At 43.1% G+C, this 20,339-nt stretch overlaps 1 protein-coding gene across 1 annotated transcript in view; it reads left to right on the top strand.

Annotated features, from left to right (window-relative positions):
* The window catches only part of LOC104165003 (lipoma-preferred partner homolog), a 74,083-nt gene extending 54,022 nt beyond the window's left edge, over nt 1-20,061 (top strand). Inside the window, exons 4-6 of the mRNA XM_009704509.1 lie at nt 14,698-14,876; nt 18,010-18,130; nt 19,933-20,061. Coding sequence (XP_009702811.1) covers nt 14,698-14,876; nt 18,010-18,130; nt 19,933-20,061 — 429 coding nt within the window. The remainder of the gene's footprint in view (nt 1-14,697; nt 14,877-18,009; nt 18,131-19,932) is intronic.
* Nucleotides 20,062-20,339: the final 278 nt, after the last annotated feature.

Genomic DNA, 20,339 nt, shown 5'->3' with positions numbered 1-20,339 from the left:
GAGCGGTTTTATATCAAGTCCAGAGTTGGTGAGAGAGTGGAATCCCCTATCTAGTCTGCTGTCCATTCCTTACAAGGACACTGAAAGACTGAAGAAGGTGGAGAAAAGAGCCAAAGGAGGGAGAAAAAATACTTTAAAGTGAGTTCAGACAGTTTAGCTTCTCAGAGGTAGTGTGATGTAATGTATAAGGCAATGTACTGGCCAATAAAGAAATTTTTATAGTTGTGAAAGGCAGAACAATGGTGGAAGCAGTAGCCAAACTCTCGCAGTAGGAATGAGACAAACAGTTTAACAGTATGACTGGTTACTACTGGAACAAAAGACTAGGAAGCGATAAGTCTGCATCTCTTGGTGTCTTCAGACTATGCCTGGATACTGTCATGGAAGTCTTGATTTAGTCAAACCTGTAAAGCACTAAAAATCAGAAGTGGATCAGTTAACGGGGATTCTGCACAGAAACAATGCTGTGATAGTGCCAAGGACCTCCCAAACTGTGGATTTGGTGTAGGAAGGAGTGGTGCCTTGTTTTGTTTTCTTTTTGTCACGTTCCCAAAAGACAGCAGAGAGCCCAGGCATGGTGGGAAGATGAGAAACATGCAAATCGTATGCTGGCAAGATCCCTGTCGCCCATACATGGCACTAGCTAACACGTTCCTTCTGTTAGACCACTGCCATGGCAGGTCCAGATGTCAGTAATTCCAGCTGATACCACTGAAGAATGATGATTTATGGCCACTGGAGATTTGTCTGCCTTTGTTCAAGGAGCACAAGAAAAGCACTTAGAGGTGGTGCTTGGGGTGGTCAGCTACCTAGGTCAGAAGAGGTAAAAGCTGGTGTTTTCAAAAATTGGCCTCCTTTCTAGCCATCTTGTGGTTTTTCTTCTCTGTGAGTGACTATGGGCTGCTTTGGTTTTGTTTTTCCAAGATGCTGAACATAACCCCAACTCAAGCTGCAGGCATGGCCCATCTTTAAGAAAAGGTGGTTTGAATTAACCACTCTGAAATACAGAAAGCCCCATCCCTGAGGACACTTTGCAGTGTGTGACTGTGAGTGAGTGGTAGTTAAAAGGAGGGTTGTATCCAAAGTGAATTAATTCACACATCGGGCCCTGAAAGGTCAGCCCTACACCCAGCTATAGACCTAGGAATGCCAGGCAAACAGTGGAGTTTAAAGTGTATGGAAGCAGGAGAATTAAATTAGAAAGACAGATCTTTGGTATCCAAGCAGTATTTTCTCACCAGCAGATCTCTAAATGCTTTCCAAAGCCTGCTAAGAACAAGGATATGTGGGGTCAGATGAAGCCTGGAGTGAGTGCCTGGTTTTCAGTCACGCATTCCAGATCTCAGCTCAAATATTTTTGTGTTGGGTTTCTTTCAGAAAAGTACAGAAAGACCCTGAAGCCAGAAATACTGTATAAAACATGCAGGATAATTAGCAAACTCCTGGAAACATGTGCAATTTAAACTCCAGTTCCTTCCCACAGGTGGAGTCCAGCAGTACTGTAGGCAATATGCACAATTAAGCTATTTTTATGCCTCTTCATCTAAAAATGTGAGTGTTAAAACATGTAGGTAAAGCAAATGGAAAGCTTAAACTTGCCTGTGTGCCATGCTCATTTGAACTTGCTGCATTAGCTCTGCAAAAAGCCTGGATTGCTGCTGAACAGAGTACTCATGCGAAGATTTTGTGAAGAGAAATGTCTTCACCTACAAACCTGGCTTCTTAAAAAGCTCTATGACTTTGCAGCTCCAGAAGATATTGACTTTCCCTGCCAACCACAAAGGGGAATAAATGAGTCTGAGAGGGCTCAAATAATTATACAAAGTGCCTGGATCAACTTTTCCATCGGGATCCTGTAGCTACTGGTCTGATGGCTTAATAATGTGCTTCTGAAATGGCTGCTTTCCACTGCTCTTTCTCTCTGGGGCCAGATTTCCAGCAAGACTCCTTAGCTGCCCTTGCAGAACTGGCAGGAGAATGCTCACTGCGCTCACGCTGCATGTGAAGGAGCAAACATTAACTTTTCCATAGGAAAACTTACAGGTAGGGCAGAGTTGGGCTATGCTGCCACAGCAGCAAACCCGGAAAAAGAGGATGACTCAAAGTCCTAGATTGCTTTCTTGCTCCCCACCCTTCACTGCCTCTCCCTGTTCCTCTGTCCTTCTCCTTCATCTCTTTGGAAGGTGGTGTGGCAGTGCGTGCGGGGCAGGACCACTTTGCACAGTAGGGTAGTATGGTGCCAGCAACAAAATATGTTTGTTTCATTAGGAGACCACCAGCACTTGTCCGTATTGCGTGCATTAGCTGGATCAATCAAGTACATGAGCCATGTCTTGTCCCTTTGCACCTGGATCTGGTCCATAGTTGAACATACTGTTCCTAGTAGGTCCATTAAATCAGCAGCTATGGAAAGATGTGGGCTATACCAGATTTACTTTGCAGGAGCTGCTTGACAAAAGGTGAGAGTCAGATTACTTTGGGTGTTCAGATGTTCTTGCTGGGGAATGGCAATTTCTGGCCTTCAGAAAGGAAAGTTGGAAGTAACTTGTATTAGGATGAAGATGAGCAATCCAGCAGTTACGTTAATGAGAAACAACCATTGGTGCAGGTGATCTCAGACCTTTTAAAATACTGTGTGAAGCACCAGAGCACAGTCTTTTCCACTGTTATGGAAAGAAAATCCCCATAACAGAATGGAACAGTTAAGAACAGAATGATCCTGGAATAATATTATTTTTTCCTCTATATTCCATAACGACTGTGATTTCAGCTAGAGAATCCATACACTGAGAGGACGCTATCGACTGGAGAATGGACATGTTATATAATACCTATTATACATTCAGTGTGTTTACATAAATGCACATTTCTTATGTAACTGTGTCACTAGGAAAAGAGTGAGGTTGGACAAGTTGGTTTCTCCTTCCATTGCTGCTCCGCTTTCCTTGTTGACTCTCAAGCGCTGCCACAAGGCTGTGAAGTTTGTGTTGCTGCTGCTGTATGCCTGAGTGAATCTCATCCTTTCAAAAGCTCCATTCACGTTTGGGTTTTCCTGTTTTTTTCTCAGCTGTTGTTTCTTGTTTTTAAATGTAATATTTGGCTGAAAGCCTTTGGTGTTGCTTTCACAAACTTGGGAGTAATCTGGTTAGTATAATGTTAGGGACTGACAGTTAGTTGACTAGTACAGTGTTTGGTGGCTGTGCTTTTCAACTTTAAATAACATCCAGGGCAACCTTCTCAAATGATGTGAAAGACCTGGTAAAGAAATGCCAACTGTCAGCTTGATTTTCGGTCTGCTCTGCTCTGACATAAACCTTCCCGACATCTCAGAACAGTGTCCTTCATATTCCAAATTAATCCGAAATTTCTTGTGGTGATGAAAGGGAAAGAAATTACTTCTAGAGTGCAGGTTTCTTGCTCTGAACATCCTCGACTAACCCTGCTGACACCAGAGAATTACCATCTTCTCAGACATGTCCATCTGTTCCTGGTGGTAGCTCTGAACCTAAGACATTTTTATTTGCATTCCAATGATTTTGCCATCCAAGATCTCTATATCCAAGTCTCCATATTGTCTGTCCAAAATAAGAAAACTACTTTTTTTTTTTAAGAGGAGCCTTAATTTTTGAGAGCAAAAGAAGAGTGTCAAGAGGTTAGATCAACTAGGTAGGCAATTGCATTCCAAGAAATCTTCTGCCCAACAGTCCCACCAGAGTGTCTTGGAACAGAAGACTGGCCAAAAGCTTGTGTTTTACTTTTCACACATTATTCCAGGAAGTATCTCATCTATAGTGTGGATATCAGTTTGTAAGGTTAGAAGGAATAATGTATCATCCTTTTTTCTCCCAACTATACATTGAACTGAGTTCTAGCAGAAGCATGCTCGAGGTGGGCTGGAGGTGCAGAGAGGCTGATGTAAATCATCTTCTCTGTCTTTCTGTAGATGAGATCATCTCATAGTGGAAGAAGAAAGGTGATGGATGGGTTCTCAGGGTGGAACATCAGTCTCTAGCTAGAAAGCAGACGAATTTTCACTTTTCTCATCTCACTTCACTTCTTTGGGAAGTTCTCTTATTTGTGCCATGCCTTGTCTGGATTCTTCTTACATAGCTGTCTCCACTTTCTCTTTTTGTATCCCTTCCTTCTTTGTCACTCTTATCTCAGCAGGTGGTTCAAACTTGCTTCTCCCGACCAGGAACTGAAGCAAACATCCAGGTCATCTGAATGAAAAGAATAGGGATGTCATTGCATCTAAAAATAATCCCAGTACCTGCTAGGTGATATATTTGGCCCTGGACTTACTCAGCAGCCTGCATTTACTTCCAATTAGAGTCTGACTCTAGAGAGAAGAATGGGTGTTGCTTCAGGGGATAACTCAGTTCAAGCCTCTGAAGAAATCCTGGCCCGAAAAAAAAATAAAATTGCTGGTCTTGGTTGGAGGGGAGAGAGTATAGAAACACAGTTCTTGCCTTACATTGACTCACTGAATTCTGCTTTCTGTTATTCTTGACAGTGGCCAGTGCTGGTTGCATGTAGTCCCTGCCCAGTGTTCTTACAAAGTCTTTAAAATACGCATTTCACTTGGGAGGGTTTCTTCAGGAAATAAGAAACCACCTTTTCCTCTCCCTTTAGAAGAACCTCGGAGCACCCACAAAGTTTTCAGCCCTTGTATTCCAGGCACAGATAAGTCTACGATTGCCCTGAAGGCTCCAATGCATTCCCCTCACATCAAGGACTTAAATGCATTTGGCAACTCTAAAAAAACACATCAGGGATTTGGGAGAATCATATTCTCGCTGTCAGTTCAGGCAGCAGCATCCAAGTGCTGTGAGAGTTTGGGGTTTTTTTTCCAAGCTTTATACTGGATTATGTTATCTATTAAAAGCAGCTATTTGTATGCTGAACTGTTGCCATGATCTGTATTTCACAACTTGCATGTATACACTGAAAAATTATTATCTTGCACTCAAAAGGTGTTTCAATGAAAGCTCTGTGAAATTCTGTGCAAAATCTCATTACCTTCTTGCTTGTTTTCTGATTTGGTTCGGTTTGGAGAGTTGTTTATTTCTTGGTAGTTCTAGGTGCCAACTTTGGCATTCGTAATAGAGACGTGACTTCTGTCAGAGCATCACAGGCTTCCCAATAGTTTACTAAACCCACTCCACAGATAAAGTGAAGCACAGAGGTGGAAAATAATGAAATGAAACTCTCAAGAGTCACTGGTGAACCCAAGGACAGAAGCCAAGCACCCTTAGTTTCCAGTGCTCTGCCCCTGCCACTAGAAAGCACAACTTTCTCATGTGACTTGTATGAGATTCAGGAGGAGCTTTGCATTCTCTTTGCTTGAGTGATTTAGGTGGAAGGGGGAGCTGTTAAACTGATATTCAGCTGAAATATTTAACCTTTGGTAGCTATTAGAAGCAACTTAGAGATGCCCTTATCTGTGACTGCAAATAACCAGGGGAAAATGGGTTGTGTACCTTTGCTTGTGGCTTAGAGAGAATGAGGGGTTTTTTTATTCTCGAGGAGTGATGGGGAAGGATTCTGCCTTTTTTTTTTTTTTTTTACATACTTTAGAAGTACTCAGAGTCTCAAGTAGTAGCCCTGTCTTTTCCCTTGATTTCTCCAGGAAACCTCTCTTGGAGAGCACAGGAAACATGAAATGCCAGCTTGAAACATGCTGTAGTTAAAAGCCTGGTGGTGTTCAATCTGTAACCAAAAAAAGCTCAGCTTTGCTGGGTGCTAGTTTACTAACAGAGTTTCCAACTAAAATTTGATTGCCATGTTAATCAACAAGATTCCATTTTCTTGATGGTTTTTATGTCACAAATTCTTGCACTGCTCAGACAGTCCTTCAGGAAAAGCATGGCAGGCAGGAATTCGTTTCTAATGTAAAAATACCGAGAAGGAGGAGGGTAAGGGGAACTATAAATAACCACTGAGATGTCACAGAGTCAGTCTTTTTTCCCTCCGCAAGTCAGCTTTAGCAGTTAAGGTCAAGATAACATTTCCATGTCAATGGTCAGTTACATCAAAATTCTAAAACAGGAAGATTGAATAGAATTTTGGAATATTTTTTTTTCCCTTCTATTGTACTCAGATTTGACCAATTTTATAGTCTCTTTGGTCTGCCAGCTATGAGTTCCAATGTTATTTTGGTTAAGCTCTTTGCCAGAGTGGCAAGCTTGGATTGAAGCATCAGGTTTATTAAAGGCTATGAAATTAAATTCTCTACCAAAAGAAAAGAAAAAAATCCCACTTCTTGCCGATAGTCACGTCTTTGTATTTCCTTTGATGCGGTTCAGTTTGACTTGAATTTTAGCCTAACAATTTGCTACACAATTTTGGTTTGTTTTCACAAAGTTCTAATCAGTTTAAACTGCAAACAGTTTGAAATGCCTCTCTAACAGCTTCCTCGGCGTTGCTAATTAAGCTTGAAATCTCCGTGTTGTCCACAATTGTATCTAAACAAGGAGCAGAGTGTATCTGCTCACTGTTTGCCACATCTCCCAGCTGCATGTAATTCTGCTGCCTGCGCAGAAAGTAATCACAACAGGACAGATCCTTTGGTCTTTATGTAGGCAAAACTCCCAGGGTGGCATACAAGGTCAGGCACACCGTGTTTTGAGGGAAGAGATGGATTTGTTGGTGAGAACGCATAAGGCAAGCTGTGCTACATCTGTAGCGCAAAGACTGGAAATGCTTGGGCACAGGGAGCAGCTTTGCTTTATTCCCCAGAGCACTTTGTACCGCAGAGCCCTGAGTTATGATTATAGTTTGTAGGTGCTCCCACCTGACTTGTGGGGTGTCATTAATAGGTAAAAGTACAGGCTATCAAAACCTCCTATGTATTCCCCCCGTCCCTCAGGAGCAAAGCTAATAGAATATCATGGTTTCTAAAGCTACCAAGGTTTGCTTCAGTGGAAAAAAGAGTCTTAACAAATCCTTGAACCCATCTTTTTGCAATCAGCAAAGCCGGCGGATGATGTATCTCTAGGTAGTGACCCTAGTGGTATGAAGCAATACTAATCTTCCGAGGCATGGCTGCCGTTGTGCAACAGGGTCTAGGGATTTCAGCGGTAGCTCTGTGCCAGTTCGCCTGAGCTGCAGAAGCTTTGAACAAACTGTTTACCTCTGCCATTCTGGGAGGGATTTTGAGGGATTTCCTTCAAATTAGAAATCTTTGAAAATCAGCATCGTGTGCCAGACGTTGTATTATGCAATGGTTTGGAACAAGGGCCAAAGGTCTGGTCGTGAGCTCAGGATCTCCTTGGATTGAAGAAATCAGAGATGGAAACTGTCTTATCAGATCATCCCTACCTGCCAAGGCAGGCTGGTCTCCTGTGCTCCGCTGGTGCTGCTGGGCTTTACAGGTGCTCATCTCTCCAGTGCTCCAAAAGCCTGCCCTAGCTTAGTGGTTGGATGTTTTCTGGACCAGATGCAGTCCTGGTGTAGTGTAATCGACTTCATATGGTTATACTCTTGTTCATACCTGGTGTGTGGTGCGATCAGCAGTGCTAACAACAAGCGTGAGCTGTGCTCACCAATGTGCACAATGCACTGTTTCAGTTTTGTGGGGAATATGCAGTTCTTCTGTTCTGGTGGCAGTAGACAAGACATGAGAAGGTTTGGAAATGCAGCTTCACTAGAATGAAAATTGCTGAAAGAACAGAAGCTGATTACCAAGGTCCTTTTACATAGTAGTTGCTAAGGATGCTTTCAGTTGCTTGGCTTACTGTAGTATTGCATGTGACTATAATTATTGTGGAAAATATTTCATAAGCATAGACTATTTTATTCTCCATGCTTTTTAAAAGTCAAGTGTAAGTTAGGAACATTTCCCCAATATTAAAATACTTGACTCTTGTAAATTACTGTAGCCTCATCGGAGTAATCTTGAGTAACAGCTTAGATGCTGTTCCCCAGTACTGCACCTCCTGAAGTCAGACCTGGTTGACTTTTGAGGTGTGTTCAATAGTTATAGATTAAAAAAAAAAAAAAAAAAGTTTTTGCTTTTAAAAAAATGCCTTGTTTCCATCAAGTAACCATTTGGGCACACAAAGTACTTCACAAGTATTTATCAAACCTAACAGCATCCACTCTCTCACTGGAATATGCAACTTACAGCCATTTTATTTATAGGCCAACTGAGGCACAGAGCATGGGAGCGCTTTGCCTCTGACAGTTACTTGGTTGAAAAGCCAGAAGTAAAATCCAGGCATTTTATCTTCCAGCCCACCAGTTTAGCGAATGATTCCCTCATTTGTTACATTTGTAAGCACCGCTGTTTTAAAAGTGACAAAGATCTCTGTGTTGTCAGAGCAAGGAATGTACAGAAAATTAGTAGCTTTCAGTGCCAGAAAGTAGTTAAGTAATTTCCAACACCGGGCTTCTTGTGGATTTTTAGCTGGAAGGAGTCAGTGTGATTGTGGTTGGACATTGAGCCTAATGCAGAGCAGATCATTTGACCCTGACATTCCTTCATCACTCTCAACTTGGTGGTACTAGAGATCGACGTGGGTCTTATCTAGACTGGCACTGAGCAACAGAGAGGTCACCCTTTCCCTCCCTGTGCTGTTCCGAACATTAATTACATTCACCATTAAAAACATATACCTTTCTCCAGGTAGTGTGGCCAACCTGTCTGCTGGCCAGATCCAGCAGCCTTCTTTAAGTTTCCTCTCCAGCCTTTGGTATGCTCAGACAATGGCAAAGCCATCCCTTAGCCTTCACTTAATAAGACAGCTGTCTTAAGAGGTAGCAAATGGAGCTCCTTCTTCCTCTTACTGTAGAGCATATTTTGACATCTGTATATAATTTGTGAAGAGTTTCTCAAGCCCTGTTCCATTTTCATCGTGGCCTTTATGTTATTGCACATTTGTGGACTCAATCGCATGTCATTGTCATCTTTGCTACTATCATAAGCCATAAAATATATCTATTCTTTCTCTAATAGTTACAGGGCAAGGGGAAGGGACTCCTTCAGCCTGTATGCTGAGAGGACTTTCTGCCAGATTCACCTCCAGCTGCTCCGAGTCCAAAAATACAAAGCTGAATTTGGTTTTCCTGACAAGAAAAGCAAATTCCAGCAGAGAGGAAGCATGCCAACCATGGTATTGCTACTGTGCTGGGAAAGCCACTAAAAACTGAGCTGAACGGAAGAACTATTTGAAAGCCACTGAATACAGCAACCTCCAGTGCCTAGGTCTACACTATGTAGCTGGTAGCTGTATGCCCACCTCAGACGCACACCTGGTAATGTTGCAGGATTGCCAATGTAACTTATTCCAGTATCTTCCCTCCCCTCTCCCAGCAAAACAAGTTACACCAGCTGAAGAGCACCCTCACTGCTTACCACTGTGTCTGAATTAGGAGGTTTTGCCAGGGTATTTGGGCTGTCAGGGTCACATCTCTTGCCCCAACGCACTGATGCAGCTATGGCAGTGTGGCCTGAACATCAGAGAATCGGCCAAGATGCTTCCACAGGGTTCTCCCTTGCTGGACCTACCCCTCTGAGAGCAGCAGGAAGGGAAGGAGAGTGTCACCCACTGCTAATAATGTGTCCAGCTGGTCAAGCTAAGTGAAAAAGATTAACTCACACATGCCAAAATTCTCTCCTCAAATATGGAGGAAGGAATTTCATGCCAGCCATTAGTGAATTAAATGTTATGTTTGCCAAGATTTACCCATCTGTGGAGATAGCGGTTGAGGATGGCTGGGGATTTTGGTGGGGGGAAATCAGGTCTTGGATTTTCCTTTTCTAGAAATAATGCAAAAAAAAGGTTTTGAAAGTGTTGAAATTACATCTTGACATTTAACCCCTCCACCAGTGTCTGCTTTATATTTAATTTATAATCCAACTATATATTTGCAGACCCAAAACCTAAATGAAACCATTTGAAATTATTTGAAGTGCAGTGTTTCAATTGACCTGATCTAATTTAGGGTTTATAAATTTACCAGACTTCTTGAGATTAAAGTGTTCTGTCTTCACTTAAGTATGGAAACATTTTCAAGCCTCAAAAATTATCCCACAATGGGGAAAATGTCTGCTCCTCTGCTCTCCTCACAGTCTGAGGAAATGAAGGATGGAGTCACAAGATTTAAAGCAATTCACTTACCGCACTTTACTAAGTTACAGTTCAACTACACCCGTTGACCATGTGCCTGTTTTTAGCACAACAGTCACGTTTGATTCCTGCAGCTAATACCATCTCCTCTGCGCAGCTTCTCCAGCAAATGTGTTTCTTCTGCAGTGCTCGCAGAAAGTGAGTTTATGTCCCTGTGCATGAGTTGCCAATGTAATTTATTCCAGCAACTTCCCTTCCCTCCCCTCTCCCAGCAAAATAAGCAATACCATGCTCATGTCCCCGTGTGTGAACTCTCCTCGGTCTGCTGTTCAGAGTGCAGGAGAGATTATTTATGTTCATTAGAGCTCTGGATGAATTGCCAATACAGAAGAAGGAATGACTAATCTCTGTATGGCTTTTCTTCTGCATTCATTGCTAGGTCATTGTAGAAGGGTCCTTGTGCTGCACTATATTGTGAGTTACTGCTGTCACCCAAAATTTGGTTGTGAGGGGTTATAATTCACAGCATTAGGGGAGCAGGATGAGCTGCAGCCCACAGGCTGTCACTGGTGCTCTGGTCCCCAGAGCCGTTTGCCAGCTTTCCATCTGGGATGTGAAGTTTTCAGGAGGGGATTCAAACACTTCCCGCTTCTGGTCTTCAATGGCTCTTGCACCCCAAAAGTCTTTCCAAGCAGTTTGGATTTTCACTTTGTGCCCCATGTTTAAACTTAACATCAGCAGAGCAACTCCCTTTGACTTTCTGTGGTTTCTAAAGGACGAAGTATTGCTGTAGAAAGGCCCTCCAACTCCCCCCGCCCCCACTTGCTGTCAGATATTACTCCCAAGCAGCTTGTTCTCGCTTTGCTGCCGATTGTGCTGTACACATTTAAGTCTCTCAGCATTTACTTGCACGCTGATGCTTGATGTCCGAGTCATTTCAGTTCTTTGCTTGTGTTTTAGTGTATCTTTGCTTGGGGTTGTTTTTCTTTATTGGTATATTAGAGCGCATTATTCTCCTCAGGTGAGATTCTTTGCCATGGATAAGCAGTTCTGCCCTCAAGAGACATGGACCTAGACTGAGCCTTTAACACTGGGACAACCTTCCATTTAGAAATGGATGGTTCCTTCCCCATCCTTTTGAAACCCAAAAAACTAGTTGGATTTGGAGACACAAGTGTCTCTAAAAAAGAAGGGTACTCCCTGCCTCTTAGCCAAAAATATGCGAAAAGGATGGTAGTCTTTCCCTTCAGCTCATGCTGGGTTTGTGGTCCATATTTTTATGACATGAATTTGATCACAGCCCCTAGGTCTGATGTTTCCTAGCTGATTCTTATCTTTCTTCTGTGTGCCTTGCTTTGGCCCTCTGTGTACCTCACCATATGCACTCAGCTCTACCTGTTGATTACAGAGAGGGCTGGCAATGGTAGCTTGAGAGAAAAGAAGGAAAATAGAGCTGTTAAGTTTTTTTCTTCATCTTGTTTGACTTTTTGAAAGTCTGAAAGCTCCAGGACGTGCTAGGAGAGTTAGCTAAACTGTGGAAGAGAGCAAAATCAAGAAGCCAAACATAATGCTACACGGATGCTATTCCCATAATGTGCAGAAGTACCTTTGTGCAGGTTGTTAGCTGCTGGGGCAGCACTTAGGCACGTGGGATAACCTGATTAGAGAATCAAAGAAAACCCTGTTAGCTGCACAGCCCAAATCCTGCCCTAGAGCAACCTGATGTCAAATGGGTGTGAATCAAGGAAGCTTTCCCTCTGGCATCTTCTGGTAACACCTTGAAGAGAAGGGTCTGAGCCAGGGTTCTAGCAAGGAAAGAGACTTAAGCAAATATACTCCCAGACAGGGAGTGAGCTGGAGTCTGAAACTAATGACTTTGTTTTTCCTCACTGGCACAGACTTGGAAGGATGAAAAGAATAAATTTCTCAGGTCTGATTTTCAGGTTGTATAGAAGGCTTAATCAGGAGTTGGTTAATTTAAAATGCTTGTCTTGCTTAGCTGCGAGAATGTCAAACAGTGACTGAGCTGAGATTTGGAAGCAGAAGACGTGTGTTTTCTGAAGGCATAATCCAGAAGCATGATTACCTGCTGTCCTGGTCACTGCAAAACTTGTACCAAAGTCAGCGTTAACGTGAGATGTCAAACAAGATGATTGTAATGATCCCTTGCAGCCTTAAACTCTGCGTGTCTGAAACGTGTGAGTAGGAGTTGTATCAGATCTGTAGTGAGAGCATTTCCAGGCCACGCTGTTTGGTGTTAAATCCCTTTGCAGGGTGGATTGCAGCTGCAGGTTTCTGCTCTGTTCACAGTAACCAGGTCGGCTGTGCTCAGCGTTGCAGCCTGGAGTGCTGTTACATAGGCTGCGTTAGCAGACCCGAGGAACTGCTTAGCAGATCAGCCCCCAATGTGTAGGTAAGCGGTGAAACTCCTGGCCATGTTGTGGGTGCTCAATGTTTATCAGAATTCAAAAAGTGATTAGGAAGGTTCACAGGAGAAACATCCACTTAAGGCTAAGTATGGAGAAGCCAAACTCTGGCTCAGAAAGTCCCTAAGCCAGAAATCACTGGAGGCTGGAAGCATACCCTAAGGAATTGATGTGTTTTACTTGCCCTGTTCTCATACTTTGGCCTCTGTTGTTGGCAACTGTTGGCAATGAAGCAAGCAGTGACTTGGTGAGGCAAATGCTCCATACCTGTGCATATTCAGAAAGTGTCATAGCAAATGCCTTATGAGTGGCACAATCTTCTATCGGTATCTGCAGGTATGCTGCATTCCTTCCTTGGCAATATGGAGAACAGCATGGATGTGGACTGAGATGACGTGATCTACTTATGCAAAGCAAAATGGTAAATTTGCCAGGTTGTATCTCCAAGGAGAAAATTATTGACCTTGCTTTTTCTGGCATACCAGCTACTGTTATAATGATGGTGATGATGATGACAGCAACCAGACACAAAGGCCAGCAATAATTCTTTCCTGCCCATTATTATAAGGTGTAAAGCAAAATCCAGTGTGAAACCAATGCTAGTCTGGCTGTGCTGTCTTTACAAATGTGTCAGGAACTTCTCATATGCGTTGAAATTCAGGACTTTTCATATTGACTTTTCCAAAAACAATCCTTTTGATCTTCTGACGTGAAGCTGTGTATTTCTTTGTTTATATCATACCAGTGATTTCCAGCGCAGATAATGTCCAATAGCAAACATGTGAGTGTAGAAGTAACCTCTCTCAGCTCCTGGGTGATTCATCTCCTGATAATACATTTTGGCTGCACATGTAACGGCTGGATCTTGCCCCTGAGAATATTGGCTCAAAGAAGCAATAACAATGTGGTCAGTTAAAGCACTGCTTTCCCTGGGAATTTTGTTGTATGAGGAAGCAGAACAACTTTAGCCTTTCTGTGTTTGTCAACATTATTTGCCTTCCAGCAACTTTTTATATTTCTGTCCCATTAGATTTTTTTCCTTTCCGTTTTTTCCCTCTCCTATTTCTGTCTATCTTAATCATAATCAATATTGTAATCATAGACTTTCTCCTCATCCAAGGTTCAAACACTGGTCGATAACATTATTTGATAACTCCAGATGTATCAAGCAAGAGCAGTAGGTGAAGTTTGCTTTCCTAAAGTCCAGTGAAATGACCCAAATCATTGCCACAGATTTATTGTTTGCATGTATGTGGATTGCACCCTCCGTTCATGGCATGTGTCTCTAAGGTGCTTGGTTTGAAACGGTAAGTTGCACAGTTGGTGTCAGAAGGGCTGGTGTGGCTCACAGACAACCAGATGAAGCAAAATTATTTTGGTGTTTCTATAATTAACTGCAAGGGTGAGTGAGGGTTGAAATGACATGAATAATTCAATGAACTCTACTTGAAAGGTGGGGGTCTTTTTGGCTTCAGTGCTTCAGGAGCAGGCCAGTATGTAAAACCTGTGCAGCAAGGATCACAGCCTTAGAGCTGGCATTTCACACTCATTATCTCAAACATTGTGGGCCAGAGATAAATGAACATTTTAAGTCATCCGGAACTCCTGTCCTTGTGATGCTTTCATTGCAGACGCTGCTTTGTTCTCTCCTCGGACTCAACAGTAGTCTTCGTGGTGGGAGAGGAAGATCAAGATTTTCTAAAAGGTGGATAAAGACCCTATATGGTAGCTGTATTGGCAGAGCAGTTAGGGGGTCTCTGTGTAGCCCCAGGAGTTTGTGCTTCAGGTTTGCACTGCACGTTGCGAAGGTTGTTTCTAATCAAGTCATCTGCAAAAGGTCGTTCAGACTGGGCAGTCTAGAGGCAAAAATGCAGGAGTGCAGGCTGCATAACTCCTTCGCACGCTCTTGGCTACAGAAGCTGTCATGTCGCAGATACACCCACCTGATGGGCCATCTCTGATCGTTTATCAGAGCTGCTGAGAGAAGGCTCTGGTTTGTGTTCTCACACTATACTAAAGGCTTGACCTAGGTCTTGTGCTGTTATCGTACTCTTTGTTGACTGTACTGCACTTATCTGGAAGAAATGAAAAAAAGTACCTAAAGCTTCCAAGTAGACCAGCAGCAGTCTCCAACCCAGCTGACCTTTGTAAATGTCCTGCTGAGATGGTACTCACATCTGTTGTGTATGTTTTGTTTGCAGAACACGCTGGAGCAATGCAGCGTCTGCGCAAAACCCATCATGGAAAGGATCCTTCGAGCCACTGGGAAGGCCTACCATCCCCACTGCTTCACCTGCGTGATGTGCCATCGCAGCCTGGATGGGATCCCCTTCACTGTGGATGCTGGTGGGAACATCCACTGCATCGAAGATTTCCATAAGTATGGCCTAAGCTGCTGTCAGTGCCTTTGCTTATTGTCTTTCTCTTTCGTCCCTAAAAATCCTCCTCTTCCAGTCTGAGTGTCCAAAAAGATCTGAACCCTCTGCCACTTCCTCCCAAGGTTCTTAAATAGTAGGCAGAGCTTTTCTCCAAGCAGGCATACTGTGGCATACAAGATTAATTGGTTAGGGGCCGATGCTGCTTGATCTCTGTTTTGCTTAGATCTAAATTTATGGATAACCTCTGTGTTCCTCCTCTGCATTCCCCCTGCCTTCGCCTGCAGTCAGCATATGCATGTTTCTCCTCACTGCTTGTACCTGCACTTCCACATCAGCGTCTCCCCCCTTCTTCCACCAAGCAATTAAGAGAGGTCCTGTACTGTTGCGCTCTGCAGGTGTTTGCTTACTGGCTAGAGGGATCTAGGTGGCCACAGAATGTTCACAGCTCCTTTTGTTTCTAGTTGCTAATTAGCTTTTTTAAGCTGCTAAAAATACAGCCCTGGTAATAATTTATAGTGAAACTGCTATTTAAAGTAAGTTGAAAGGTATAGTTGCAAGTAGCTTCTGTCACTGCCACGCTACCACCCCCATCATCACAAGTAATCTAGGGAAGACAGGTAGATATAATCAGAGCACAAATGTTTCTCCTGTATGGAAAAGACAGACACATTACACCCCTCAATTAAAAGAGGAAATCAATGCTGACAAATGTGAGTTTGCATCTCAACCATTTATCTCTTAATTTCTAAGGGGGTAGACTTAATTAGAGCCTCGTGACATCAGTGTGTGGGCCTGAAAGCTCAAAGAAGCAGACTGACTTGACAGAAAGGGAAGCAGCCATGATCAACTGGCATGTTAAAATCCAACGTGAGGATGTTTCCTGTAGCTCAGATAGGCTTGGTTAATTGGCAGCTGCTGTGTTGTCTTGCTTTTCTGTGCCAGTAGCTGTGTGTAAGGTAAAATTTGGTCCTGAGCACAGGCCCAACAGAAGGCTTACGCACCACTCAGGCTCCTGAAGGGTTTCCCTCACACCTGCTTACGATTTGGAGACTGCTCCTTCCCCAAGCCCCACAGGCCAAGGGCTCACATGCCTTCAGGGCAAGGGTTGGGAGCAAGAGCCGATGTCCCATGTTGAAGTCTTTTGGCAGTGATGTGGACCTCAGGGCTCTGAGAGTGGGAAGTGGGAGGCTGTCAATCCAAGGAAAGGACACAAAATCGTTGAGTGAAAGATTGAGGGGAAGATAACAGGAATAGCAGGAGACCTAATGTGACACTCAGAATGTCTTTGGCCAACCATGCGTTTAGCAGCACTTCGGCCAGCCCAGTTTTAATTGATTAGGGATGACGTGTCCTTCTGGTCTGGAGGTCAAGTGTTTTACATCTTGTACATCTTCTTGATAACAAAACTGTACCTGATGCTCAAACTGTCACTTAGCTACACCCTGACCTTAAGCCCCGCAGTAGCGCATCCACATCCCCTGAAATCTGCAGGAGTCATCTCTGGGTCCTGGGATTTAATATTTGGCTCATAATGAATTACCCACAGTGGCCTGGACAGAGAAATGTTGAAGTATTTTTAAGCACCACATTTGAGCTTAAATGGCACAAGGAAGCGCCTCCATGAAGCAGCATATAATTAACTGCGATTACTGCTCCAGTCATATCATGATCCATTTAAGTTATTTTTCAGAGGGCTCGCTGTAGCCACTGTTTAATTCATTTTTTTGTTAGATCGCAGCTACACAGATGTCTTTCATCTGCTGCCAGTGAAATTAATATTTTTCTTTATTTCTAGTACAGATAGTTGTTTTTTTTTTTTCTTTTCTAAGCTAGTAATTCTGAGTTGGTTCATGTGACAGGCTGGGTGGCAGAGTCAATCTTTCCTAGGCATTTCAGAAGAGAAGGGCCTTTGATCTCCTCATGTTCTGATGTTTGCCATAAGCATTGCCCTCTGTCGCTCCATAGCCCATGACCCTGGCTGTCATTACATGGCAGCAGATTCTGTAGGTATAAGTTTCTTTTTTTGTGAGCAGAATTTGCAGCCAGGGAACTGGTATCTATAGGTTTTGAAGCAAAACAGCAAATAATGATTCACCACAAGCTAAATGTTCTCAAGCATCTGCACTTACCTAGAAGCAGAGATGGCCACTTCTCACAGACAACTGGGGGGAGCAAAACCAGAGCTAATACAGAACGTATGTAAAATAGACAGAAGGGCATACAGTGGGCAATATAAGGGAAAAAAGAAAGGTCTGTGCTCCTCTTGATCCCTGAGCTGACCCTGATTCAAACCAGTCCCTTCACACAGTGAGTGATTGTCACTACAGAGCTCTGACTCAGTCTGATTGACTGTGGAAGAGAGAGCACTGGCGTCTCTGCACCCAGACCTGTTCCCTTTTAAGCCTGGGCAGCCCAACAGTGGATAACTGAGAGTTGGTTCTAGCTAAAAAGTGCAGCTAATCAGAATTGCCCTGATGCTTCTAGTTTGAGAGTAAGCGCAGTGAAGAGTGTGCTCCTGTGTGCATAAGTGGGTAAGTTGGCTCAAAAGTTTAAAATAGATGGGATAAACCTCAACAAATTAGTGTAGTGTAAGACAAATCTTTTTACCATCTTTATTAGGACTTTTTACCTATTTATTCCAATCTTCAAATTTTAATATTTTGGGGTTTTTTTCAAGAGATGCTCTTAAAGCAGATCCTGGTCATCTTTCTAACTTTAGGATTTGCATGGACTTTCTTAGAGCTAGGGTGGAGGCTTAGCCTGGCCTGAGGTTTGCAGCAGTGCATAGCATAGGTGTCATGATTGTAGGTCATTCAACAGGCACTTTAGTTGTTAATTAGGGCAAGCAGAATATGCATTGGTGCCTGTCAGATATTCTTGAAGTCCTCTCCTAATAGTCTGCAAAATGCTCTTTAATATCCTGCAAGCCTGAAATTGCATTGTAAGACTGAAGTGCTCCTTCCTGTCTCCTTTCCATGGAGGCATCTGTGCAAAGCTACAAACTGTGACATATCTGTACATACGTGTGTGTGTATGTGTTTGTACAAATGCACACATTTCTGGATTGCTAGTGCAGTTAATGAAAACTTTCACTCCAAGTTCAAGGGTGACTGGGACCGTCTCTTCTTTCTTCAGGAAATTTGCACCAAGATGTTCAGTGTGTAAGGAGCCCATCATGCCAGCCCCAGGACAAGAGGAGACTGTACGCATTGTTGCCTTGGATCGTGACTTCCATGTCCAGTGCTACCGATGTGAGGTTAGTATTCTAATCACGTGAAGGACAGAAAGCAAAGGTTGGCTTAATCTCATTACCGCCTCATGTTATACACACAACAGGCATACCCTATTGTAACACTGGCTCTGCAATCAAATTACTACATTGACTTCAGCATGCAAGGAATTTTTTCTCGTTTATATCAGTGCAAATGAGAAGAAAATCAGGTCCCTTGTTTATAACAGGTTCATTAGGAGAGCAAGAGAATGTGACTCAGGTAATTAGGGCTTAATATTTGAGAACTTCATAAATTATAGCTTGGACACAAACGTTGCTCATGTTTATGTTCTTAAAATGAAAGCTAATGCATGTTAGAATTTGAGCAAGATTGTACAGGAAACTGAACATATGGCTCTGGGTTCAAGAATTTTAATGGACATATAAACATGATAATTCTTGTTTTGTGCAATGCTTTTTGCGCTACTTTCCTGTTTAGTTTCATTACACACTTCATATAATTTTGATGGTAAGAATCTGAAGACAGAGATTAAAAATCACCTTAAAGCAATTAACATGTGGGAACAGCTGTGTTAGGGAACCTTCAAGAATTCTTCAATGCAAGTGTGACTTGTTGGATAATACATCAGCCAGATGGCAGGGTAAGAAAATGAGACCAAATGTATTTCTTATCACACTTGCAGGTTTTAATAACTTTAACCAGAAAGAAGGATGGACTAAGGCGTAAAAGTCTAAGCTGAAACATGAGGCATCTGGTTCACTTCTCAATCTGACCTTGGCTTCCAGGGTACATATCAGCCCATTACTTAGGCCCAGTTTTTTAAAGACACTGGGGCATTCATACACTAAATTTTGTAGAGCCTAATTTGTCATACAGCATGTCCCCATGCTGCCTGCTGAGATACCTAGGCTTCACACACATGAATGTCAGAAGTAGATGCAGTGGAGAGCACAGAACACAGACACTCATTTGGCCTTCATCTCCATGTGCCTTGGCTATCTCAAAAGGAACAACAATGGTATTCATCTTTCCGCCACTTGCTTCCCAGGTATATTTACGAACACAGATTTATGATGAAGAGGCATGGCCTCTAAGCAAGCCATAATCCCCTCACGGCAGCTCCATCAGCAGTCTTGGGCCAAGGGATTGCCTGATCACACAGTGAGGGATAATTCCCAACTTTGCTATACTTAACCTTATATACTTAGAGGCTGAGGTCACTGGAGCAGGTTTGTGGCCTTTTAGTGGGGTTTCCATGTGCCGCCTGCCTCAGTGACATCCTCCTTTCAGCCACAACCTTTTGGGCCAATTGCAATACAAACACAGGTGACGCTTCTGGTAAGGGGAGACAGGCAGGGAGTTTGCTTAGCTGTCACCCCTGGAATGGATGCTATAGCTTTGTGGTATTAACGCTTCCAAAGGAGATTACCTGTAGTCAGATACTGGTACCAAACTTCCTTCCCAGTGATGCTTCTTTTTTTATCCTTTTTTGCATTAATAAATATGTGCTTAAGTTTGATGTTTTCTCCAATGCTAAAGACCTTTCCTTCCTCAGAAATGTGAAGGGAATAATCTCCTTTTATTTTCAATTGGATTAAATTCAGCAGAGAGCTTGGGAATCCATCTTCTCTACAGCATTGTCTCTTATCAGGAAGTGGCTTAATCATGAAAGACATCACGTACCTCAGCTTCATGCTTTACACTAACTCAGGCTGGATCCTGTTACAACGTGGAGAGTGAGGAGAGAGTTACTTTGACTAATAGATTCTTCACTTTATCTTGTTGTTCTTATTTACTTTGCTCTTACTGTTCACTTATTTCATAGGACTGTGGTGGCCTCCTGTCTGAAGGGGACAATCAGGGCTGTTACCCTCTGGACGGGCACATCCTTTGCAAGACCTGCAACTCTGCTCGGATCCAGGCTCTGACTGCCAAGGCCAGCACTGATCTCTGAGTATCAACTGTGACCCTCCCCAGGATGCCCGTTGGGGGATATTGCACAAGCTTTGCATGATTTCTTTCCAGCCTACGGTCTGAATCTCTGTTTTTTAGAAAAAAAAAAAAAAGAAAAGTTAAACTGGAAGGCCATGGAACAAGAGGGCAGTTTGAGAGGCCATGTTCAGACTGCCCATGACAGGCACCTAATTTAGACATGATTTTTCAGGAGAGCAGTTAGTCGGACTGCCTGCTGTCTCTGCAGCTGATGGAGATAAGTGGTCACAGCACCTGAGT

Source organism: Cariama cristata, unplaced genomic scaffold, assembly GCF_000690535.1.
Source record: "Cariama cristata isolate BGI_N322 unplaced genomic scaffold, ASM69053v1 scaffold26327, whole genome shotgun sequence".
Lineage (NCBI taxonomy): Eukaryota > Metazoa > Chordata > Aves > Cariamiformes > Cariamidae > Cariama > Cariama cristata.
This window is presented reverse-complemented; position numbering and strand designations above follow the sequence as displayed.